At 38.7% G+C, this 23,509-nt stretch overlaps 1 protein-coding gene across 4 annotated transcripts in view; it reads left to right on the forward strand.

The window, feature by feature from the left end:
* arhgef10la (Rho guanine nucleotide exchange factor (GEF) 10-like a) overlaps positions 1-23,509 on the forward strand; it is a 153,035-nt gene that overhangs the window by 95,915 nt on the left and 33,611 nt on the right. For all 4 annotated transcript variants that reach the window (XM_056251368.1, XM_056251369.1, XM_056251370.1 and 1 more), the window contains one exon: positions 9,045-9,166. In XM_056251368.1, coding sequence (XP_056107343.1) covers positions 9,045-9,166 — 122 coding nt within the window. The remainder of the gene's footprint in view (positions 1-9,044; positions 9,167-23,509) is intronic.

The following is a 23,509-nucleotide window of genomic DNA, read 5'->3' on the forward strand; positions in this document are numbered from 1 at the left end:
CATTCTAAATGCAAGGTAAATTGTTTCAAGTTTTGCTGTGTTTTGTCTTGTTTTCAAAACAACAATAATTGCCTTACATATGCGGCCTATGCCTATTTGTAACCTGTTATTGAAAAGAGCTTTATGGCAATAGGAAAATAGCAATCTCGGCTGACACTAAGTGGATGTTGGCAGCGTAAGTGGCAACATCCCTCCAAAAAAATTAATAACCCACAAAAAAACAAGCTAGATAGCAACTGAGAGAGAATGACAAACATTCCTGAGAGCCTTTTTCTCGGTAAACTTTTTGTTTGTTGCAAGAAGCCATTTGGCTTTTTGTGCATTCCCCAGTTTGCTTTCTTGCTTTTCGTCCTATGTTAGCCGTGTCAGACGTTTGTTCCATCGCAGCAAAGCTTGTTGACCAAAATGAGATTTAATTCATAACTCGCAGTGTAACTTTTACCTTCACTTTGCAGAGTCATAACATGTCATATTTGGAATGTGCGGAAATGATATGTATTTCTTAGAATCATGTCAAAACATTCCAAGCGTTTTGTGCAGACGGTCGTTATCCAGCCTGCTGAAGATGTCATTTACACCCTAATTTCATTACACCCACACATTGCCTACTCGTTTAGCCAAATGAAATTACAATAACAGGGATGCTGGTGCAATTTCATGGGTGGCCTGTTGTTACCGAGCTCTCTTACATCCTTTGAGGACGTGTGGGTTGAATGTGTGCAAAAAAAACCCCTTTAATTGTGGTCATGTGAGACCCTTAACAACACATCTGGCAGTGTATTAAAACCCAGCCCGCTCCCTTGTGTTATCAATCCCTATGTTCATCCATCTCCTGTATCCTCTTTGACACGTATTGATCCTTATCAACAAGCTGCATATAGGGTCTTTCCTGAGTCCTCCAGTTGAGCCCATCTCAACTGTTTTCCGCTTCAAGCCCTGCTTTGATGTGCAACTTTTTGTGTGATATAAAATGCAGCTGTTTTGTCTGTTAGGAGGGCCATTAACAAGGTTCTGCAATTGGTAACATATGCTTGTGTCTATAAAAAACACGCTGTCAGAAAACAGTGTTTGTGATATTGTGGCGGCATGCTGGGAACTCATGGGGCGTGAGATCGAGAACTTCAACATGACTGTGGATGAGTGTGTCCTGAGGGTTCCATTAATTATGAAGACGTGGTTCAGAGATTCCCATGACAACGTCATGTGGTGCAGAGAAAATACCTGGTTCTTTTTCCAAATGCTCCCTTGTTGCACGTTCACAGGTGCACCTTTAATTCATATGTTTGACATGCAGAATGTAGTCAATCTGAAAATTGATTGACAGATTCAAGTTTTTGTGTGGCATTATAGCTCTCTTTTAAAAAAAACAGATTATGTAGTTAAATTGTGATGTGCATTTCTCTATTTTTAATTGTATTTTTTGTACCAGAAAAACAACAACATAAACAACAAAAACATATCTATTGAATATTTATTAGATTTATAACTATATTTCATATATTATATATATTAGTACATGTTTATATAATATATAATTCAATATGAATTATCTATTGGCTATATAGTTATATATAATATATATGATATTTCACGTAATATACATTTTATATTAAAACTATATTTTACTTATTATATAATATATTATATAACCACTGTGATATTTCATACAATACATTCAAATATTTTAATATGTTAATATAAATAATATGTATACATGAATATGCATTACTACATAGATTTAGAGCATTTAACAATTTTTTATTTTTATTTTTGGCTTGTAGTTAAATACTAAATTTAACTAAACTTACTTTTAGCTTGGTATACTAGTCTCAAAGTAGCTTTCTCAGTACTGGACTCGTGGCAGCTTATATTGTCATTTGTAAGTACATGAACACACACACACACACAAAAGAAGGCAGATTGGTCACAGAGCTGAAGGAAGAAAGTTTGGAAAGAAAAAGTATGCGAAACGGCAGGAGAGATATGGATAAACGTATATGAAGGCAAATTCTTATTTGTGTGTGTATATACTCAATGTGTGATAGTGGTAGACAAAGAACAGGAGGATGTGACTGACAGCAAAGCATTCTAAATTAAGCACAGAAAAGAAGAGTGGGAAATCATTTGTAAACCTATTGTTGAGATCGATCAGGTTATGATAAACACTGTTTGATACCTCCAGGTGGAGTTTAGGATGTGTGTGCATATCTGAGGAAGGGAAGCATGTGGTAGTTTACCCCACTCCACCTGAGTGACACACTCCATCTCCACTCGCTCCTGATCAGTGATCACTGCCGTCGTCTGTCTGGCACGGCTACATAATGAGAGAAGAGAGGACTTTTAGAACAAATCTGTGAGGTGCTAGTGGCCTTAACCTGTCTTTTCTTTCACTATATATGGCTCAGCAACCTGGCAAGCAAGAACTAACGTCTATGGATGTCATAGCAACTGATTCCCGCCCCCCAAACTTCAAATGTGACCAAGTTAGGGAGCTTTCCTTCATCAAAGCACTTACTGAAACCCATTGATGCTTCCTAGTAAAACAGCATATGGCAAAAGCTCATGCTAAAGTGAAAGAAAAGGCATGAAAGGCATTGTTCACTCCTTGTGTATTCTAATGTGGTTACTGCACACAAAGAATCTTTTGTAACTATTCAGCATTGAGTCTTATGCTTCCAAACGACTGACTAAAGTGTTTATTAATGGATTGTGTCTTTTTACTTTTTCTGTAGTACACGTTTGATTCTATTTCTCGATTTATCTTATGATTTCATCTGCTGGAACTGTAGTCAAAACCCAAGCAACAGGATAATATATATATTTTTTTATTCTCTCTTTATTTATTCAGTTTTGAAATAAATGAATAATATTTAGAAATCATAAAGCATGCACAGTACATGCACATATACTTTTTTCTTTTCTTCTAATGTGAATCTATATCCGCATTAAGCCATGCTGTTTACATTCATAAAAAAATAAGTGTCGATTTTTTATGATCTGTAAATACATTATTAATTGGAATTCAATAAACAATTGTGCTGCTCAACATTGATCCCTGAAGTGTCGAGCAACATCCTGTGAACTCTTTTGATTCGACTATATCTTTGCTGCTTTTGTCAAAGTGCTTATAGATTGGCCTGCTTTGTAATTAATCATCACAGTAGATTTAAAGCCCACCGCTGCCAAAGCATAATTAAAATTAAATCCCTATTATGCGATGCTTCTGTATATTTGCTAAGCTTCTTCCGGAAAAAAAAACTGTAAGGTCCATGAGTGGTTACCAGCTATTATTGTAAATGACAAACAAGTTAGATGAAGTTCAGCGTATTCTTTTGGAGTACATAGCTGTTAATTAAAAATGGTGTTTTCAAATTTTGTCCTAAATAGTTGTGCCTGCTTGTTCTCTCAAAGACTCAAGCAGCAAACCTCTAATGAAAGCAGTATAGTACCCACCAAGGCTGGTGGTTCAGCTATTCACAGCCTCGCTTTGTGCCGGTTTGCTGGACCATTCTGATGAATGTTTTCAATTATGCATTTATGGTACTAAATAGCAATTTGGATGTTTGAGGAAAAAAGCAACACAAGGACACTATTCACTATTAGTTTGGGTGCTTCTTTTAGGTGGTTGTGTGAACCTTAAGAATGGCACAATACATTGCTAAATTGTGGGACAAAGTACTTATAATTTCTCTGGAGTGGAGAGATGTCATGCAAACTACTTTTTGTGCTACAGAAGGACGGTTTTTGATTATGGAGGAGTATTTGCATTTGTGACTCTTTATATATATATATATATATATATATATATATATATATATATATATATATATATATATATATATATACACTCACCGGCCACTTTATTAGGTACACCTGTCCAACTGCTCGTTAACACTTAATTTCTAAGCAGCCAATCACATGGCGGCAACTCAGTGCATTTAGGCATGTAGACATGGTCAAGACAATCTCCTGCAGTTCAAACCGAGCATCAGTATGGGGAAGAAAGTTGATTTGAGTGACTTTGAACGTGGCATGATTGTTGGTGCCAGAAGGGCTGGTCTGAGTATTTCAGAAACTGCTAATCTACTGGGATTTTCACGCACAACCATCTCTAGGGTTTACAGAGAATGGTCCGAAAAAGAAAAAACATCCAGTGAGCGGCAGTTCTGTGGGCGGAAATGCCTTGTTGATGCCAGAGGTCAGAGGAGAATGGCCAGACTGGTTCGAGCTGATAGAAGGGCAACAGTGACTGAAATAACCACTCGTTACAACCGAGGTATGCAGCAAAGCATTTGTGAAGCCACAACACGCACAACATTGAGGCGGATGGGCTACAACAGCAGAAGACTCCACCGGGTACCACTCATCTCCACTAAAAATAGGAAAAAGAGGCTACAATTTGCAAGAGCTCACCAAAATTGAACAGTTGAAGACTGGAAAAATGTTGCCTGGTCTGATGAGTCTCGATTTCTGTTGAGACATTCAGATGTTAGAGTCAGAATTTGGCGTAAACAGAATGAGAACATGGAACCATCATGCCTTGTTACCACTGTGCAGGCTGGTGGTGGTGGTGTAATGGTGTGGGGGATGTTTTCCTGGCACACTTTAGGCCCCTTAGTGCCAATTGGGCATCGTTTAAATGCCACGGCCTACCTGAGCATTGTTTCTGACCATGTCCATCCCTTTATGGCCACCATGTACCCATCCTCTGATGGCTACTTCCACCATGTCACAAAGCTCTAATCATTTCAAATTGGTTTCTTGAACATGACAATGAGTTCACTGTACTAAAATGGCCTCCACAGTCACCAGATCTCAACCCAATAGAGCATCTTTGGGATGTGGTGGAACGGGAGATTCGCATCATGGATGTGCAGCCGACAAATCTGCGGCAACTGTGTGATGCCATCATGTCAATATGGACCAAACTCCCTGAGGAATGCTTCCAGCACCTTGTTGAATCTATGCCACGAAGAATTGAGGCAGTTCTGAAGGCAAAAGGGGGTCCAACCCGTTACTAGCATGGGGTACCTAATAAAGTGGCCGGTGAGTGTATACAGCCCATTCTCATCCCTAGGCGTCATGAAACTGACGCCTTGGGAATCATTTTGACCATGCTTCAATATTCGACGCTTTAGGCACCCTTTAGCGTCAGTTACATGACGCGATCCTAGGGCGTCATCTCACTGACGCTTTACCTTTAACGTCAGTTAGATGACGCTATCTAATCCTAACCCTACCCCAGACCTAAACCTACCCGCGTCATCTAACTGACGTTAAAGGTAAAGCGTCAGTGAGATGACGCCCTAGGATCGCGTCATGTAACTGACGCTAAAGGGTGCCTAAAGCGTCGAATATTGAAGCATGGTCAAAATTGTCATTTTAGTGACGCCTTGGGATGAGAATGAGTTGATATATATATATATATATATATATATATATATATATATATATATATATATATGTTGTTTATAAAATTAAATATTTTTTAAATTATTCACATCCGAACCGGCTTACATCCCTCAAGGGTCCAGGACCCCTGTTTGAAAACCCCAGATTTAACAACTTTAGAGTTTTTTTTTATGTAAGTGCAAAACCAAATATAAGCTTAATTTTTCATTCTTTTAAACCTTCCAGACACCGTAATCCATTGTAAATACCTTACTCTAAACACTATAAAAAACAAAACAAATAGCCGAGGCTAAAAATTTTCTCTGGTAATTGACATTATGCAACTAATGCTGCCAACGGAGCTTCCCTCGTATTGAACCAGAACATTTGTGCAATAGCAAAGCCTACAATAGTTCTAATACAATTTGTCTGAAATAAACTGACAGCCCCAATTCTTATCATTCTTTTACTTTCGTGTGAGTGTGAGTGCTTTTTGCCTATGTAGATGTATTCCAAATAAATATAACTTTTTATTTTATCCCAGTTTCTCATCCATTGTCTGCATGGTAGAGATACCCGTTCGCCTCGAGCCCAAATCCTCTCTCCTGTCCATCATTCTCTCACCTTCATTCTCACTTTCTGCTTCTCCTTTGTCTCTCTTTCTCTCACGCTCTGACAGCGGCTATCAATGAGCAACCCCTGGTTAAACCCCAGTCTCCCTGATGAGGTGCATACTTGTTTGCTTATCCTTTGCTAAGCGGCTTGAGTTTTACTACACAACATGAATAGAACGATGGTTGCTGCATTGATAATGAGGGAGTGAAGAGAGTGTGTTTGGCCGCTGAGTTCTGGCTTGTTCCTCGCATTGTGTTAGCCAGGATATTGGGAGCTTACGCAGGCAGAATACATTATGCCAAAGTCATTAGCAGTGCTAGCCCTTGCTATGCAGGGGCATAAAACAGGCCTCAACGTTGCTAATGTCTCATCTAGCTTGCCACGCTGCGTTTATTGAGTGAAACCTCAATTATTGTTCATTATTAATATATTTCAAAGGGCTGAATGTGTCTTAGTAAACCAACGAAAGCCAGCGTTTACTCTTCTCCGGAGAGTTTGATGATGCACGTTTGGACAAACTTGGGTAGTTACTAATGTCTAAAAGTGTGTGAAACATGAATATTGACCTTTCCCGACAAACAAATCAGCAGAGCACATTTCATTAGCTAATTTAATAGCTATCTTAAGTATGTATCACATTATGCGATCGCAGTGCAAGGCAGGTAAACAGTGAACCTGATGACCCACAAGTAGTTGACTGACAGCTAGAATTCAGTTACAGTGATTTAGAAGTGAACTACGCTCCTGAAGCATCCCTCTAAAGGGCAAACTTGTGATGAGAATGAGATCATGGCATAACTTTTTTATTTAGTAAGATATAATTCGGTCCTGATTGCGATTGAAAAGGAGACGTTGTGGGGGGAAGGATTAGACGCTTTTGTAAGTTCGTAGAATTCGCTTTCATGCTTCATTGTGCTGTGAAAATAAACAGCCACATCGAAAGCAAAGCAGGTAATATCTGTCACGGCTCTGCTTTTAAATGACTAAAGACATCAGGGTCTTGCTTTCATTATAACAATCTAGAGGGTCCATATAGCACCAAAGCAGAGAAAGATGCATGCCTGGATACCATTTACTTTTATGCTTAAATCATATTGTGATATTGTCGGATTCTGTCGGCATTTTAAATAGTATTTGACAGACCTTGTAGATACAATGTTTGTAAACAATGTTTTTCCTCTTTGTCTCATTATGTGTAATTAACTTAACATACTAATTATAAATGAGAACAGACTTGTATGTATAAGCAATCTGTCAGAACAAGTAGTGATTGCAATTTTTAGCCTCGAATTACTCACAGAAGGCCGTATGTTTACTGCAGAATGCAAAAACTAATAGGCCTAATCTCTTTTTTCAGCTCTTCATGATCATTATCACAAAAGATATACTCATTCCATAAGAGGAGTGTTGTTTGTGTCCACAACATTTGATGTTTTAGGACATGCAATAGTTAACTACTATTAACTATGACTTTTGCCTCAAGAAACTCCTAATTACTGCTTATTAATAGTTAGGAAGGTAGTTGTTAAGGTTAGCTATGGGGTTGGATTAAGGGATGTAGAATATGGTCATGCAGAATAAGGCATTAATATGTGCTTTATAAGTACTAATAAACAGCCAATATCCTAGTAATATGCATGCTAATAAGCAACTAGTTAATAGTGAGACTTGGACCCTAAAATAAAGTGACCCTTTTTTCTAAATCTCTCACTCAGTCAAATCAAGATTTCATTGACCACGATAATGAAAAACATTATCTATGTCAGTCAAACTATTTTAACAGATATGCAGAAATATTCCTTTAGAAATGATCCTAACAGTGTGACCACGTCTGTAAAGGCATGGAGAAATCCTATTTCTCGTCGGCAAAGTTCATCAAGTTCATTCAAAATTTCTCTTCAAATGTTGATGAATTTCTGTTTTCCCTTTGTCCTTCAAAAAATTCAATTACTTTTTTAATACTTTTATAAATAATGCATAGATTTGCCATAGCAGTAGGATCAACTTTGTATAAAATGATTAGATTAAGAATTCTCATTTCTGGACTTAAAGTATTGAAAGGGGATTATTGCAAGGTGTTCGCAATTATCTTAAGAATTTGTGTGGTCTTATCCATAGTCTTACTGTACTTACTGGCAAAAGAAGTCCATCTGAGAAGTTAAGTAGAAGTAAAAGTTTTAGAAATCTGACCTTCTGAAGTACGCCATTGATTGCATTGATTTTAGAGAGTCGGGTTCATCGTTAGTGGGGAGAGAATGGAGACAAAATCAAATGTTAACGCCCCTTAAGAGTTTGTTGACCACAAAGCACTGATATACAGAGATGTCACACTATGGCTGCTTGTACTCCCTCTATGAAATCGGAAAGAAATCATCCTGAAGCTCTTGAGAAACAGTGTGACTAACCTCAAGCTAATTGGCCCTTAAGTCTCCCACTCTGACTTGAACGTTGATATGGCTATGGTACATCGGCCGTCAAACCGTGTCACGTACCTTTCACACTGCGAAAGCAAATGAGCCGAGTCCAATCTGACTGCATTTGTTTGTAGCCTATTTTCATGGTTTCCGGGGCTAATTTTGAGTTGATGCGCTGGTAAAGACGCAGGGGACCAGAAAAACACGACATTTTATATGCAAACGTAAGATGGCCATGATAGGTAATTACTGAATTGCTATTATAGAGAGTGGTTACTGGCAGGCAGGTATTGTGCTTTGCAATTGTAAATACCTGTCAAAGTGGCTGTGAGGGAAGACCTAAGGGGCCCACGCCTCTAGAATTTAGACTTCATTAATTGAAACCTGGAGGTTGCTTCTTCACATGCTGAGATGGACACCTGCTGCAGGAATGAAACTTGTGAAGGCTCATTAGTCTGCTATACTGAAAATATCTTCAGAGAGTGCACACCAGGAGCCTCAAACATCTTAACTACTGCCATACTTCTGTTTTCATAATTAGATAGACATATGAGATGATGTCACTCTGCATGATCTGCTAGGGAAGAACGAATAATAAACTAAGCCAAATATAATCTCTTGCAGGGGACGAAAACACACCGGGTTGGTTCTCTGCAGAGGATTATGGGAAGACCAAAGCTCAGTTTTGGTGTCCACTTCTGGCCTATCGCATGCCTGTTTTCCCCTCCAAAGCCCAGGAATGGAAGGTAAGTGACAACCAGTTACAAAAATTCAATTCAATTCAATTCAAATTTATTTGTATATCGCTTTTCACAATACATTTTGTTTCAAAGCAGCTTTACAAAAAGCATATTGTTTTCTGCTTTGATATCCAAAGGCTGTTCAGAAACTTCTCTTGAGCAGAAAAAAAGATTATAGTTTCTTTCCGGAAGACAAAGTACTTTTAGAAACTGCTGTATACCATGCAATCATTTTTTAAGCTAGGAAATTAAAGTCCCACAAAAGCAACCTCCACAGACAGAGTCTGACCATGGGATGATCTTATGGGAACATTGCCAGGATTGTGGAATTACAAGGTGACATGGAAGCTTTCCAGTCACACTTGTAGGATAGGGAGGTTGTGGATCAATAGGAGCTGTTAAGAGCGGCAAGCTCCTCATATATCAAATAGTGAACTCGGGTAAGAGACTAAAATGGCTTTAGAGTCAGTCAAAAAGGAATGAAATCAATTTTACTGTCTGGAAGATGATATTTCGGGCTATATTTGAAGACCTAACGAAGTTAGGTGACTTACCCCTGAATGGTGAGTATAGTTGCCAAATTACCCCAGTCACCATGTGAGGGTGTTATAAAGTGATCATGCAATTACGTTAATGACTGTTGGACACCCGAGAATAAATCAATCAAGCTGCATTAAATAAAGATTATTGCAACCCAATAGATGGGAAGTCAAGGCTGTCTGTAAAATTGCTTGATCATGTGTTTTTTGCAACAGCTTGGAGCTCTGACTAACAGATAGACGGTGTACTTTTTTTCACATCATTTCTTTCTGCTTAGGAGTTTTTTTTAAAATTGTGTTTCTCTTGTCTTAAACTTTAGAGTGCCATTGCTTTGTGAAAACCAACTGCAATGTTTCAGCCACCTTTAACAAGAATTGTTATCTGGGTTGGGGTAAATTGAGTTGTGCTCTAAAATTCTATAAACAATGTTAGTGGAAAACCTAGAAATATTTGTACATTTTAAAAGTGTGCATTCTAGGCCTGGGAAATTCATGAAGATTGCATTAAATACAAAAAATGTCCATGACCTTTTAGGATTTTAACAGTCACATGATTTTTTGTTATTCTCAGTTGCAATGTTTTTCTTTGGCTAGAAACACTCTTTGTGATAATATTATTATACAAATTATATATTTTTGATACTCAAAATATAGTAGATTTCAAAAGTCATGGAGATTTCTATAGTAATTCTTTTTTGTAGCTCTGCTTAATTTTTTTTGTCTATAAATTGTGAGTATAATCTTTGTAAAATAATAATTTAAAAAAACATGGAAAGGTTATGGAAAATCATATACATTTGTTTAAATGTGTGCATTTGGGCAGAATCCTGCCACCAAACATATAAGATCCGAGTGCCATCTAACGGTAGCATGAAATTTGGTCCGGTTATGGATGGGTGTCTTTAGTAAAGTCTTGTGCTTCTATGTCTTGTTGAAAAGAAGGAGGTTCTTGAGCAGGTGAGATGGATTTGAAGTGAGTGACTCATCCCTTAATCCAACCCCATGGGCAACCAGATGAGACACAGGGCCCACAGCCGATCTAAATTATCCAGATAGAAATGTATTGCCCATTTTTAATGGGAAAGTGCCCAAGCAACAATCGCTCGGCAAGATTGCCTAGCAACATTGCTCAAAAGGTTGCCCTGTGTATCATCACCTTAATAGTCATCCTGGCAGAGACGTCTTTTGTATTACTGTCAGTATATCTATGCAACCTTGCTCCTCAACTGCCACTACCACTACCACTGGGCACGGGCAGCATGTGTTAGCCAATGCCAAGGCCTCCAAACATCTTACTTTTAGGTTTTGGCATCTGATGCGCTTGGCAGAAGATTCATTGGTGCAGGGATTGGAAAGGGGGCTCTTGAAGAACAAGATCAAAAGAGAAAAGCCGTTGGGGACTCGTTGTCTCCAATAATAAAATAGAAGTTCTGTAGCATCGCACCATGAACAACTGATCTGCACACACACAGTTCTGCCGTTTTTGTAAGCCTGGTGGTGGGTGGACTTGTTAGGCGGAGGAGATAACCGTTATCAGGTCTTTCACTTCTGACGCGGATCTTTGGGCTCTCTATGTCCCACCCCTAAGCAGTCTACCAGGCAATATCTGACCCACTTCTAAACCTTACGAAAATCCTGTAATACTGCACAAACAGGCACTCATTTTTCTTGAAATGCAATACTAAGTGAAGAGGAACAATGTTTGTTTGCATATGCTTTCCTAAACGGTATGCTAATGTTAAACCTACCTTGATTGAACTCCTTGTCAAATCATATGTTATCTTAGGCAGTCAGATTGTAGATTTTCATCTTCAAGTCTCCATTTTGTTGACCCGTATGGCATTTTTATTCATGAGAATAGATTAGAGATACAAAGGTGATGAAAAGGGGGAATGGAATTGGCAAATGCCATGTGTGCTAACTGCCAGGCCACGGCTCTAACTGTGAAGTTCCGTTTTTATCTTTGTGAAGTTTAACATGCTAGATTGTGTTTCAGGAAATTAGGAGTTTGGTTTTCTCGTGTTTCCAGCCTGGTAGCGTTCACATGGATATTACGGAAGCCTGACTATCCCTTAACATGCTAAAAACCCTCCACTAAAAATCTACTTCAGCTGTAAAAGCTCTACGCTAGAAGTACTGAGAAGTATAAAGATGTCTCGTGGGAAGAGAAAGAAACAAAATCTGTTTCCCGATGAAGCATTAGGACGGAGAGAAGATGGCTCTTATTTGAGTGTTTTTTTCAATACCGTGGAGATCCCATACCGGGTGCTTTGAAGTGTGGGAAGACATGCTGGAAAGGGGATTTTTTTTGGAGGTATCAGGTTTGACTTTTCTTTTTTGGGATTAAGACTGGTGAAAATGGAGAAATGTTTTCTGAATCTCTTTTATAGTACTTAAACCCATGTCATGGTTCTGTCCAATGAAGCGTGCCTACAGAAACTAGGGCCGCCTTCAGCTTATTGTTGTGGATATGTGCCCAGTATACCTTTGGACAACTTGGATATTTTTGCAGTTTAAATGCTATTTTTGTGACTCATGGTTGTGTTTTGATTGTCAATATCTGCTCAAGTTGTTAAAAGCAGCTTTGGGCTTCAAGCAATAAGCTTAACGCATCACTGATCTTAAGCATAAACCAGTGTGGCTTGTTTGCATGCAGATTCTTCCAATTTTCTGGCCATGTGAAGCATAGAATACATTTGTGAACAGTTTGTAAGTTGTTTTTTAATAATATAATTTGGTATTTATTTACAGCTTCATCTTATACATTTTAATGGGAAATCAAATTGTTGGTAAAATTGGGCATTCAACAGCCACGCAATTTCCCACTTTGTTTGTATCCCTCTGACTGATATAGAGGGTTGATCTGTATAGAGTTTTAAAACTACTGTGAGTTCTGACATGGTCTGGACATACTTGTTTTGTTTCCTGTCTACATTAGTAGTGCTAGCGTACTGTTGCTTAAGAGTGGACCAATTGTTGTCCATAACTAATGATACCTCCATAACTCAATGATTGACTGCTGACGAGATGGCACAATGACATCTCTTGCAATAGTGAATGTGTGGATGGAGTCTATTTATAGCACCGTTTGGAGGGGGACTGATATATGACACCAATGACTTGAAGCTGTTACAGCAGGAAGAGGGAAAAAAAAAAGTACATCTCAAGCTGATGCTCAACACATGAGACCAAGACAGAAAGCACATGAAATATAGATCAGAAATGTCTTGGAGAAAGGTGCCCTTCCCCTTACATGGCAGCACTCTGTTGAATCTACTTTTTTTTTCTCCTTTGTTTTTTGTCAGCATGACATTTTTTTCCCATAGAATCAGACAGGGTTATGCCTTGTGCAATCTTTTCTGTGCATATATACGGTTTGCGTTTTTTTCTCTCTCTCTGCTTCCTTTCGATCCCTCTGTGAGTTCTGCATTTCATCTTCCTCCTCGTCTGTGAAGAACAGACGCCACAGCATGGATTAAAAGCTTTTTCCTTCACATCTCCGCTGGACTGCTGCGACACTTTCTCTCCTATGCTGCAGTATATCCTGCAAGTAAATACAAACACGTATACAGTACATTGAGCTGAATTTTAAAACCCCCAACCCGACTTACAGCTAAATCCATGAGGCTTCATCGAGGCTTTGCTATTAATTGCTGATAGCTTAACCTCATCTTCATCTGGCCCTTCATCGCCAAGGATCAGTATAATTAATTAAGAGCGCTTTTGTTTTTTGCTCAAATAGCTTTTCCCTAATCTGTCACTTGTTCATCTGCAGAGTTCAGGCAGGGTGAATGCATTGGGCCCTCAACACATTTGGATTATGTTGGACAGGAAGAGTAAATCTGATTTCCTTTTCTTTGTCAAGATCACAGAGCACCTGTCACCAGTGTTGATATACATCGCCATCTCGGTCAAGGCTTCAAATCGCTGCACTCCGCGGAAGCTCCCGACACACGACTGGAGCTTGTCACTGTCCATTGCACAGTTTGGTGACAGCACGCAACAGAAACGTCTCAAAATCTCTTGTTCTGAGGGTGACTTTGGTCATGTCTGGTGTTAAACATTGCAACCTTCAAAAGTAACGAGTGTTGCTCTTGACAGCAGTCATATTTTGAACAGGCAGTAGAGCATTACTGGCAGGGAAACTAAAATTTAAAGAAATAGTTCGCCCCAAAATTAAAATTATATAATTGAATTGTCTTCATGTCATTTCAAACCTGTATCCGTTTCTTTCTTTTGCAGAAAACAAATGAAAGTCAGTGGGGTCCAAAACAACATTAGACCAATTCACTTTTATTCTATGGACAAAAAACACTTCTCAGAATATCTCCTTTTATGTTCCACAAAAAAAGAGAAAGACAATTCAAACAGGTCTGGAACAACATGAGGGTAAGTAGATGATCCAAAAAGTGATCAAGAGTAGTGAGTGACTTTCTCTTTTTCTTTTGTTCTTAGATTAACATTAATGGCACAGACTGCAGCAGGTAAATTAGGCTGCTATCACTTTAAGTGACGTGACACACATGACGCAGATCTGACACAGCCGATTATCTTCCAACATTTTACGTTCATTTAAAGACTTTTTAACTCATTTAAGACTGTGCTTATGAGGATACTAACCAGAACAGGCATTTTGACATAATTTTGTGTGTTTTTGTACGCTCTAGTGCACCACTGTCTGTACCCCGAGACTTGTCTGTCTGCATGTTCCGGGTACAGCGCGCAGTATTGAATTCTCTTTTGCCTCTTTTTGCTCTTGAATTGTTTAAAAGCACTTGAATGAATCATTGGCTGTCGACATTCATTTGCGTCACTATAGCCAAAGGATGCAAGGAAATAAACAGATGCTGCGTTAATTGCATGAAATAATTTTAATGCGTTAAACAGATTTTTTTTTACACATTTTTGACAGCCCTAATAGTTATATATTTAATGGGGTTGTTAAATGAAAATCACTATAAAAGTAGTCCAGATAACTTTGTGTGAGTCATTATTCACTGAAAATCTTCCCCTCCATCCAGTTCTCAAATGAAATATGAACACAAAAGTTTGAGTAAATGATGACAGTCTTTTCATTTTTAGATGAACTATCCCTTTAATGTTTCCCTATATCAACCTTGAGTCTAGTCTTGTCTAGTCAGCTAGTTCATATGGTACCATCGCCAGAAGCTCCTTGACTGCCTGATCATAAATTGTCCCTTACCTTATTAATATTTCCTGTATTCATAACCATCCAGCTAGGCTCAGAGACTCTTGCAAGCAGCCCAGGGGTTTTCAGTGCACTGCAGTAGGCACCAAAAAGCCCAATAGCACTGTGACATATCTGTTATGTGCTTGCCTCAGGGTTGTGACCAGGATTTACCGCATTACGCTATGTGAATAGCCCATGGCAGCAAGGCTATCATAGCATCTGTGTGGAGATCTTGTTCTACGAAAGGCCAATTTGGTAATAAGCCCGGATGACTTTCTGGCTTTGTGCTATGGCCCATTTGTCCCCCGCCCCTCCCCCCCAAAAAAGTCATAAGAGCTATATTAGATCGTAATGATATCGGAAGTCCAGAAATGGTGTAAATAGAGGACTTAAGGCTTATTAGGAGATAGATAAATGTTGTGTAGTATAAGTGACACCAAAAATGCATTTTTATTCAGAGCATTGACAGTAAAATTATCTCCAATGTATGAATGGTATTACTAAACAGACAGAAAAGACTCATTCTATCTTGTTAAAGGGATAGTTCAAGATAAAAAAAAATCTGTAATCTTTTACTTGTCATTGGCTTGTTGTCAATACAATGAGAGTCAAATGGTCCAATGTTGTTTTGGACCCATTGACTTTCATTGTATGGACAACAGTGGATACAGTCTTCAAAATGTACAGGTTTGGAATGTCGTGTGGATGAGTAAAGGAAGACAAAATGAAACATTTTCTGTTAACTTTTAACTATATATTTTAATTCTCAGCTGAATAATATCAGAAATCTAAACTAGCAGTCCCTCTCACATGGATGAGATATTCACATTTGTCAGATTTTCCAATTTTGCAGCACAGAAGTTTGACTTGGCTTCTATATTGTCAACTTTATCCAGCAGTAGAGGGCAGTGTGGATCTGTTCTTCTCTTTCTGGAGGTGGCATTGCAGCACTGTCTGAGAGCGAGGTCATCTGCAAAGGGGTTGATCTGTTGCTTTGACAGTTACGTGCTAATTATTGGAAATCATCAGTGCTCAAACATAGCCTTTAAAGCAAGCAGTCACAGTCTTGTCCTCCACCCCTTTTCCTCACGCCCCCTGTGTTTTTTGTGGAGAAAACAAAGGACAGGGACTAAAATAATGACATGGAGCAAAGCTTAGCGTGCAAAAAAAAAAAGTGTTAATTTAAACATAAACACTTCCTGTGATATGCTTTCAGTGGTGTATGGGAACACTTTAAGTAATTGTTTAACAATGGGAACTAAAACATTCTCAATCTTGGACTTAATCTGGTAATCGTGTTTCTGTGAATTTCCTTAGTTTGTCTTTTTCTCAGCTAATTATGCCGTCAGTCTTCTTCAACCGATCACCCCACACGGGCTGCTGCAAATTAAACGCTGGTCGCACATCAACTTTAAAGCGCTTTGCAAGCTTGCCGCAGTGTAAACTCGGCCTCCACGGGGAACCTGAAGAAACCTGGATCCTTGTGTCTTATGCTGAATTGTGGTTCATTAGCATTCCACCACCATTAATGTGGGTACGTCTCCACCTTACCTGTCCCTCAAGGCTGATAAGGAGAAATGTACTGGAATTGAAAGTGAAGCAGGAGATTTGGTTATCTAATGTTACCACTCCCTTGTCAGCACCTGATTAGTAGCTGTTTCTTGCAATTATTATGATCAGTCGAAGAATTTTAAGCAGTTTTTCTGGGGGCACAGCTGTGCAGGATGATGGGGTGTTTAAAATAGGAGCTTAAAGCCTGGGATACGTTCCTTGAGCCAGCATGGCAGCTTGGTAACAGTGCCTGCCTCTCAGTGCAGTAGGGATTTGAGGACCTTTTGTTCTGTGTTCCATGTCATCTGATCAAGGGTATTAAAGATACCTCTCGTCACACCCCTCTGTGGTTCCTTGCAGTGGCAGTCTCCAATTAGATCCCGAGGGCTGGCGGAGATTTTGGTGGCTCACCACTTTACCCTGTGCACACGTTCCGCTTGGTAGAGATAGAAGGAAGGAAATTAAGAGAGATAGATACAGAGACGGAGAGATTTATATGCTCCAGACAACTCTTGGCTTCCACTCGTCTTTTCAAGCCCATTATTTGCAGAACAGTCCATCGCTTTCATCTCAACGATGCAGGGATTGTCGCGCCATGTCAGAGAAGTTGTGCTGGGCGGAGATGAAGAGATGTGTTTGATTATCACATTAGCTGGATGCATCACAAAGTGCTGAATGACTGAGCAGGACATAAGGAGGGAAATATCAATGCCTTCATGAATATGAATGCTGCTTAGTGATGTTCTGCCAATGTCAGATGGTACTGTGGTACACCAATATGCTAAATGACTCGCAGCGCCACCTGCCTTGCACTAATGGGAAATTTTCAATCAATTGTTGCAGAAACCAGAGCACCTCATTTAAAAGAAAGAAGAAACGTTGAAATAGTTGAAAGAATAGTTCACCCAAAAAATTATAATTATGTAATTGTTTTACTCACCCTTATGTTGTTTCATTTCCTTTTAATGTGGAATTTTGGAAATACCCTTTTCAGTATGAAAATGAATGGGGATCGGGCTGTCAATATCCAAAATTACACAAAACCACCATAGTCATATTTCATGTCTTCAGAAGCTGAATGATACTGTAGCAACTGAACAAATCTTAGTTCATTATTCACCTAAAATCCTACCCTCCAATGAGCTGTTTTAATCATTGAGTTGAACACAAGAACCATTTCAGTCAGATTTGGGAACAAATCATTCAGACCAGTTTTATGAACTGGATCTAGTGATTCATTGAACAGAATTCATTTGTTATCGCTGCTACTCTCATGAATGTGCCAAAGATAGCGAAGGCAGATATCAGGATTTTACTGGGAATAATCACTTAAATTTCAGTTAGTATCTTAACAAACCTATTATATAATTCTTAAAAAACTTTGGATATAGTGCATGAATTGTATGAACCACTTTTATGAGGCAGTTATGGAGCTTTTTGCCATTTTGGAGCTTGACAGCCTGAAAAGACAAAAAAATTACAGCCCACATGAAACAAAGTGTGGCAGGTTATTCATAAATCTTTTTATAAATTCTTTTTTGATTTTGGAGGCAAAAAATCTCATACAGGTTCAGAATGACCCAAGGGAGAATAATGATAACAGGATTTTCTTTCCGAGGTGAGCTATTCCTTGCAATTTGCATTCATTACTCAATACCTCAGCCATATGTTCCACCACAGGCCATAATCCAGCTCGTAAACCCAACACTAAGTAACTGGAGGGTTAAATTTGAGAGGTCCAACTGAAAACTTATACTTCTGCTCACATTACTCTAAATATTCTATGCAAAATGCATAACAGATAGCACAGCAGGTTGACACTTTGATCTTTGCTTATCTTGGTCCATGAAATTTAAATGATTGGATTTCATCCAGCTCATGAAATCGTAACACTTGCAACTCATTTCATCGTTGATTCTGTCGTCCATCTGTGTTAGAGTCCTTCATTGGATACTGGGAAACAACTAACAAGTCTTTGAGACAGCGTCATTGTTTCCGAGGGTGGGACTTGGGCGTTTTATATTAATTTAGTCACATTGAGGCTAAACTGCCACAACCTCTCTAGAGCTTTAGTCCTACTGCCCTGTCACTGGTCCTTTCCCACACGTGTATTGAATTCCTATAGGCTAATCCACTCCCATTTCCGTTTTCCTAATCCTGAGATGAAGCAGAATGCTAAACACACCCATGTCAGCCTTGCATAATACAGTGTTTCTCTGGATTCACAGTGTTTGCAGCTCTCCTCCACACCACAAGGATTAGCGTGAACGCTGAGATATAGCATGAGCCCTGGACTAGCCTGTGATTTAGCCTGTGTCAAACAAATACAAATTCAGTTTGCTTTTCTAGCAGTGATCAGGTTAACATTGGCGCTTTTATTGTGCTGTCTTGTCTCTCCCTGCCTCACTTCTTCTACCCTGAGGCTAAGAGCGAAGACGAAGTGGGAAAGAGGGCTCTAAAACCTGGCAATTATCAGTTAATAACCAACAGAAGAGTTCTATTAGTGTTTGTTAGCTTGTGGGAGCCGCCTGTGATGCTGTTGTCAGGAGGATTTGAGATTTCTTTCATCGGAGTGAAGTGCTGCTTTACTGTAGTGACTCAGGCTAGACTTTTATTCGTTTTGCTACGCTCCATGTTAACCAAGCTTTGTGGATTAAATGCTAACCTGAGTTCATTTAATGATGGTCTTGTGGAGTCCCAGCTCACCCTAGTGTTTTAATATGTGGTGGAGTTAAAGATGAACTATGCTGTTTTGGTATCATTGAGACCATCTCCCATTTGTCAGTTTTAATCTAAAAATGTAACATATTTTTATTGCTTAAAACATACAAAACACACGGTAAATGATAGAAATGGTGGGCCGAAAGTTTTAAAATGTCGAATTCTACTCAAGTAATGCAAGTAAATTTTACTAGCTGAATCACCTATTGGTGACGCTTTAGAACACTGCATTTTAGGGTCAGTGTTATAAATCTCAGATTCTGTTTATTTCATTAATTATATTTTTTGCAAAGCCTACTTCTGGAAACTATTAGGTTATTTTTCTAGTCTGCACCAAATTTTGCATTGCATAAGATTTAAACTTCCATAGTCAATAATTAGAAAAAATATGATGTTTTGAATTCAGTGATGTAAAGCATGCAACATAATTACACACAATAAATGTATTCATATGAATTAACAAATAGGCCTATCTGTAAATAGTTATTTTTATATATAACTATATTTTTTAGCTAACTGGCTATCAGGGTTATTTTGCTTGGTTGCAGCTATATTTTAAATTTGATTATATAATAAAACGTACGTCATTATAATTTTACAAACACTATAAGTCAAAAGCTTGGGGTTAGTAAGATTTTTGTAAGGATGCATTAAATTGATCAAAAGTGACATGTATAACTTGACATTTATGAGCGACATTTATAACTTAAAATTCTGTTTCAAATGAATGCTGTACCTTTGACGTCTTATCAAAACATCCTGATGGTTTCCACCAAAATGATAAGTAGCACAACTGTTTATATAAAATAGTTATATAGAAAACAGTTATAAGTAATAATAACAATGTTCCAGATCATTGCGGTTTTTACTGTAAAACCCCAGACTTTTGAATTGTAAACATTTTTCTTCTTTTTTTTATATATATTGTGACTACAATTCAGAATATATTGTGCAGTTTCAAAAATAAATGTTTCATTATGTGTTCAGACATCATACTTATAAACTATACCATTTAATTTAACCATCTATGTTTTATTTAAGATGTGGTCCCTTAATGAGTCATAAAAGGAGACCAAAACTGGCATAATTCCTTGTTAACTCAGAGAGGAAGGATCCATGTCCTTTTGTGTTACTTTACTCGCATCTAAAATGCATTAAATCACAGGTAGAATAGAGATTAGATTGCCGTCACAGAAAATGCACCTCAAATCATAACGCTCCATTTGTTTTGCTCTAATTATTCTGTCCCTAAACCTCCTCAACCCTGATGACTCATACTTATTGAGTTGATTGAGTGGATGAGTTGGTTTCTTTTATTATTATGCATATCAAGGCTATTTGGTTAAAAACAATAAAATATTTCATCAACATCTTATTCATTTCCTTTTTCTGATGTCTGCCTTTTAGAAACATTCTCCTGTTTTTCTAGATGCTGTGACAGGCTATCATTGTGCATTTGATTACAGGAATAAATGCAGACACATTGCAGACAGGGTAGACTCTGCAAGGGAAGCTAATATGGGTTTCCTCCAGATGAGTTCATGGCCTATGGAAAGGATGCTCACCACCTGGAGCTGGCATAAGGCCCGTCACCCAGAAGTGTGGGGTGGATAGATATCATGTAGAGCAGTGGGTCACTGGGGCTAGCAGCTGTGTGGCCGGCCTCTTTCTTCATCAACAAATCTCTCTTTAATTAGCTCACCTTTTGCCCTTTCCTCAGACGAGCACCCAAACAGAAGTCTTCCATCAAATCTCTCTGCGGGTGTTCTCCTTCTCCCATTGGGATCTCCAGTGTTGCACCTGCATCTGAGCAATAGGTTTGCAGAGTATTAAGTCATTTCGAGTTGAGCTTCTTACTATAAACCACTGAAAATTCAGTTCAAAATTCTTTATTTACTCACCCTCATGTCATTGCATATGGAAAACAAAAGAAGGTATTTTGAAGATTATTGGCGACTGTTTTTTTTTTTGGGCGATTTACTTCCATTGTAAAAAAAGACATTTCTCAAATGTGACCTTGGACCTCAAAACCAGTCACATGGGTCAATTTCTGAAATTGAGATTTATACATCATATGCAAGCTGAATAAATAAGCTTTCCATTGATGTATGGTTTGTTAGGATAGGACAATATAGGTCGAGATACAACTATTTGAAAATCTGGAATCTGAGGGTGCCAAAAAATCGAAACATTGAGAAAATCACCTTTTAAAGTTGTCCATTTATGTTTGTGATTGTGCTCCATTCACTCACAGACATAAATGATTTACAAAATATATTCATGGAACATAATCTTTACTTAATATCCTAAGGATTTTGGGCATATAAGAAAAATTGATAATTTTGACTCTCAAATATACCCATGCTACTTGTGACTGGTTTTGTGATCCAGGGTCTGTTCTGTTCCACAGAAGAAAGAAAGTCCTACAGTTTTGGAATGACATTGTATATATAACATTTACATTATAACATGTATTTATTTATTATAATTTTTCTGATCAGTATTATCTCTTTTTCTGTTCTGTATTATTTTTCTGAAATAATCTCATCATAGTTGATGCATAAAGACTTATTTCCATTCTGTTCATTCTTTAAAATTGCTTAAAAAAATAAGTACCAGAATTGTTCTATTACTTCACATACTTCACCAACACAATACACAACAGAGTGTGAAATACAAACGTGACATATGTTGCTTCCTTGTTCTTGGTCAATCTGTTTAATGGGCTGAGCAAACTGAGGGTGATGTTGATGATATCTCAAGTTTTAGAGTGTTTTAAAGTCAAGACCAGTCATATAAATACACTCTTAGCATCTTATGCATTTAAAGGTGCAAAACGCAAGTCTCTGAGTTCCCTTTCAAGGGAACTCGAGCTGCGTTTGAGACGCGGTGGGAACGCTCTGCGTGATTGCGTCATGAAGCACGTGTAAAATCAGTCCAATGGAAGCCCGATACGTCATAGGTGATGTCATAGACCAGGAAACTATAAAGCACCCCTGAAAACAGACCGCGACAGCTTCTGTTGTCTTCAGCAAGCGCTCTCTGTGATTCTGTCCTTGTCTATTTATTGTTGTTTGTCAAGCCCATTTTATATTACTATCTATCATTATGGCGAGCAAGCAAGATTATAGACGTTGTGTTGTTCCCTGTCCTCGTTACATCACAGGTGGGGACACACATCAGTTTTTTGTTGCTGTTTGGGAGTGGAGCATGCCAACAGTCAGTTCTCGAGGGAGCTGACTGTGAGCATTGCGAGAAGCTGTCCGTGAGGACGCTCCGCTCCCGCCGGGCGTTCTTCGAGGAGGACGGTTCGGTTCGCGTTCCCCGCGCGGGTCTCTCTGTTTCCGAGGCACGGAGACGGCTCGTATTTCGGGGTTCGCAAACGGATCTGACAGCGGGGGTTGGGACGGGCTCCGCCCTATCTCAGCTTTCACATGCCAGATCTGGTGTGCTGCGATTTCCAGTTCCGAGGAATTGGTATCGTTAGTGTTTTGTTTAAAAAGAAAGAGAACAAAACAAATAAAAATCTTAAGAGAAAGGCTGATGTTTGAGTTTTCAATGAATAAATAAGTCAGCTCATAACTCTGCTGAATAAAGAGGAGCTTTTAAAAAAAAAGGAGGTTTTATCTAGTGCTGTTGCCAGTTAAATATTTACTGGGCAGCTGAACATTATGAGATTGAAAATAAAGAAGAGTTTGTTAGATGAACTATCTTAAAACAGGAAAACTCTGTATCTCAGCCTCCTCGTCGGGGACTGCGGGTGTCGAGATCGTGGAATAAACCGGTTTGTATTTATGTGTTTAATCCCCAGATGTCTAACTATAGTAATGTTTGGGTATTAAGTATCATAGTATGACAGTGCCTCGGGTTAAAGAGACGCTTGCGAGCTTTCTCTCTCCCGAGTCGGCGTCATCGTTATTAACCCTGACGTTACCCACCAGCCATCTTAAATAATGAATACATTTTTATTAGGCAGCGCTGGTGGGTAAAGTATATAAGGACATGGATGAATGTGAGGGGCGACTCTCTGAGGAGGGTCGCAGCGCTGCCAGTTCGGTTGTTTCCTGCTGGTGGCCGCAGAGTGATATATATGTATATATATATACGTTTTTTCTGATATAAAGATAAAGGAAAATAAAGATATAATTATGTCTGTTCTTCTGGACACTCCGCTTTCAAGAAAACTAAGAAATAAACCATTCAGCGGCGTTCCAGAGGTTTCTTCCTCACCAATCTAATGTTCCTGAGACTGCTGGGGAGCAGTCTTGGCTTATTAAGCTCCTCTCAGCACAAAGTGCAAAACAGAGCGTCGCCATTCGGGCTCCTCTGCAATTGAGGGGTGCCTGG

This window comes from Rhinichthys klamathensis, unplaced genomic scaffold, assembly GCF_029890125.1.
Source record: "Rhinichthys klamathensis goyatoka isolate OS25496 unplaced genomic scaffold, OSU_Roscu_1.1 h1tg000082l_1, whole genome shotgun sequence".
In the NCBI taxonomy this organism is placed as follows: Eukaryota; Metazoa; Chordata; class Actinopteri; order Cypriniformes; family Leuciscidae; genus Rhinichthys; species Rhinichthys klamathensis.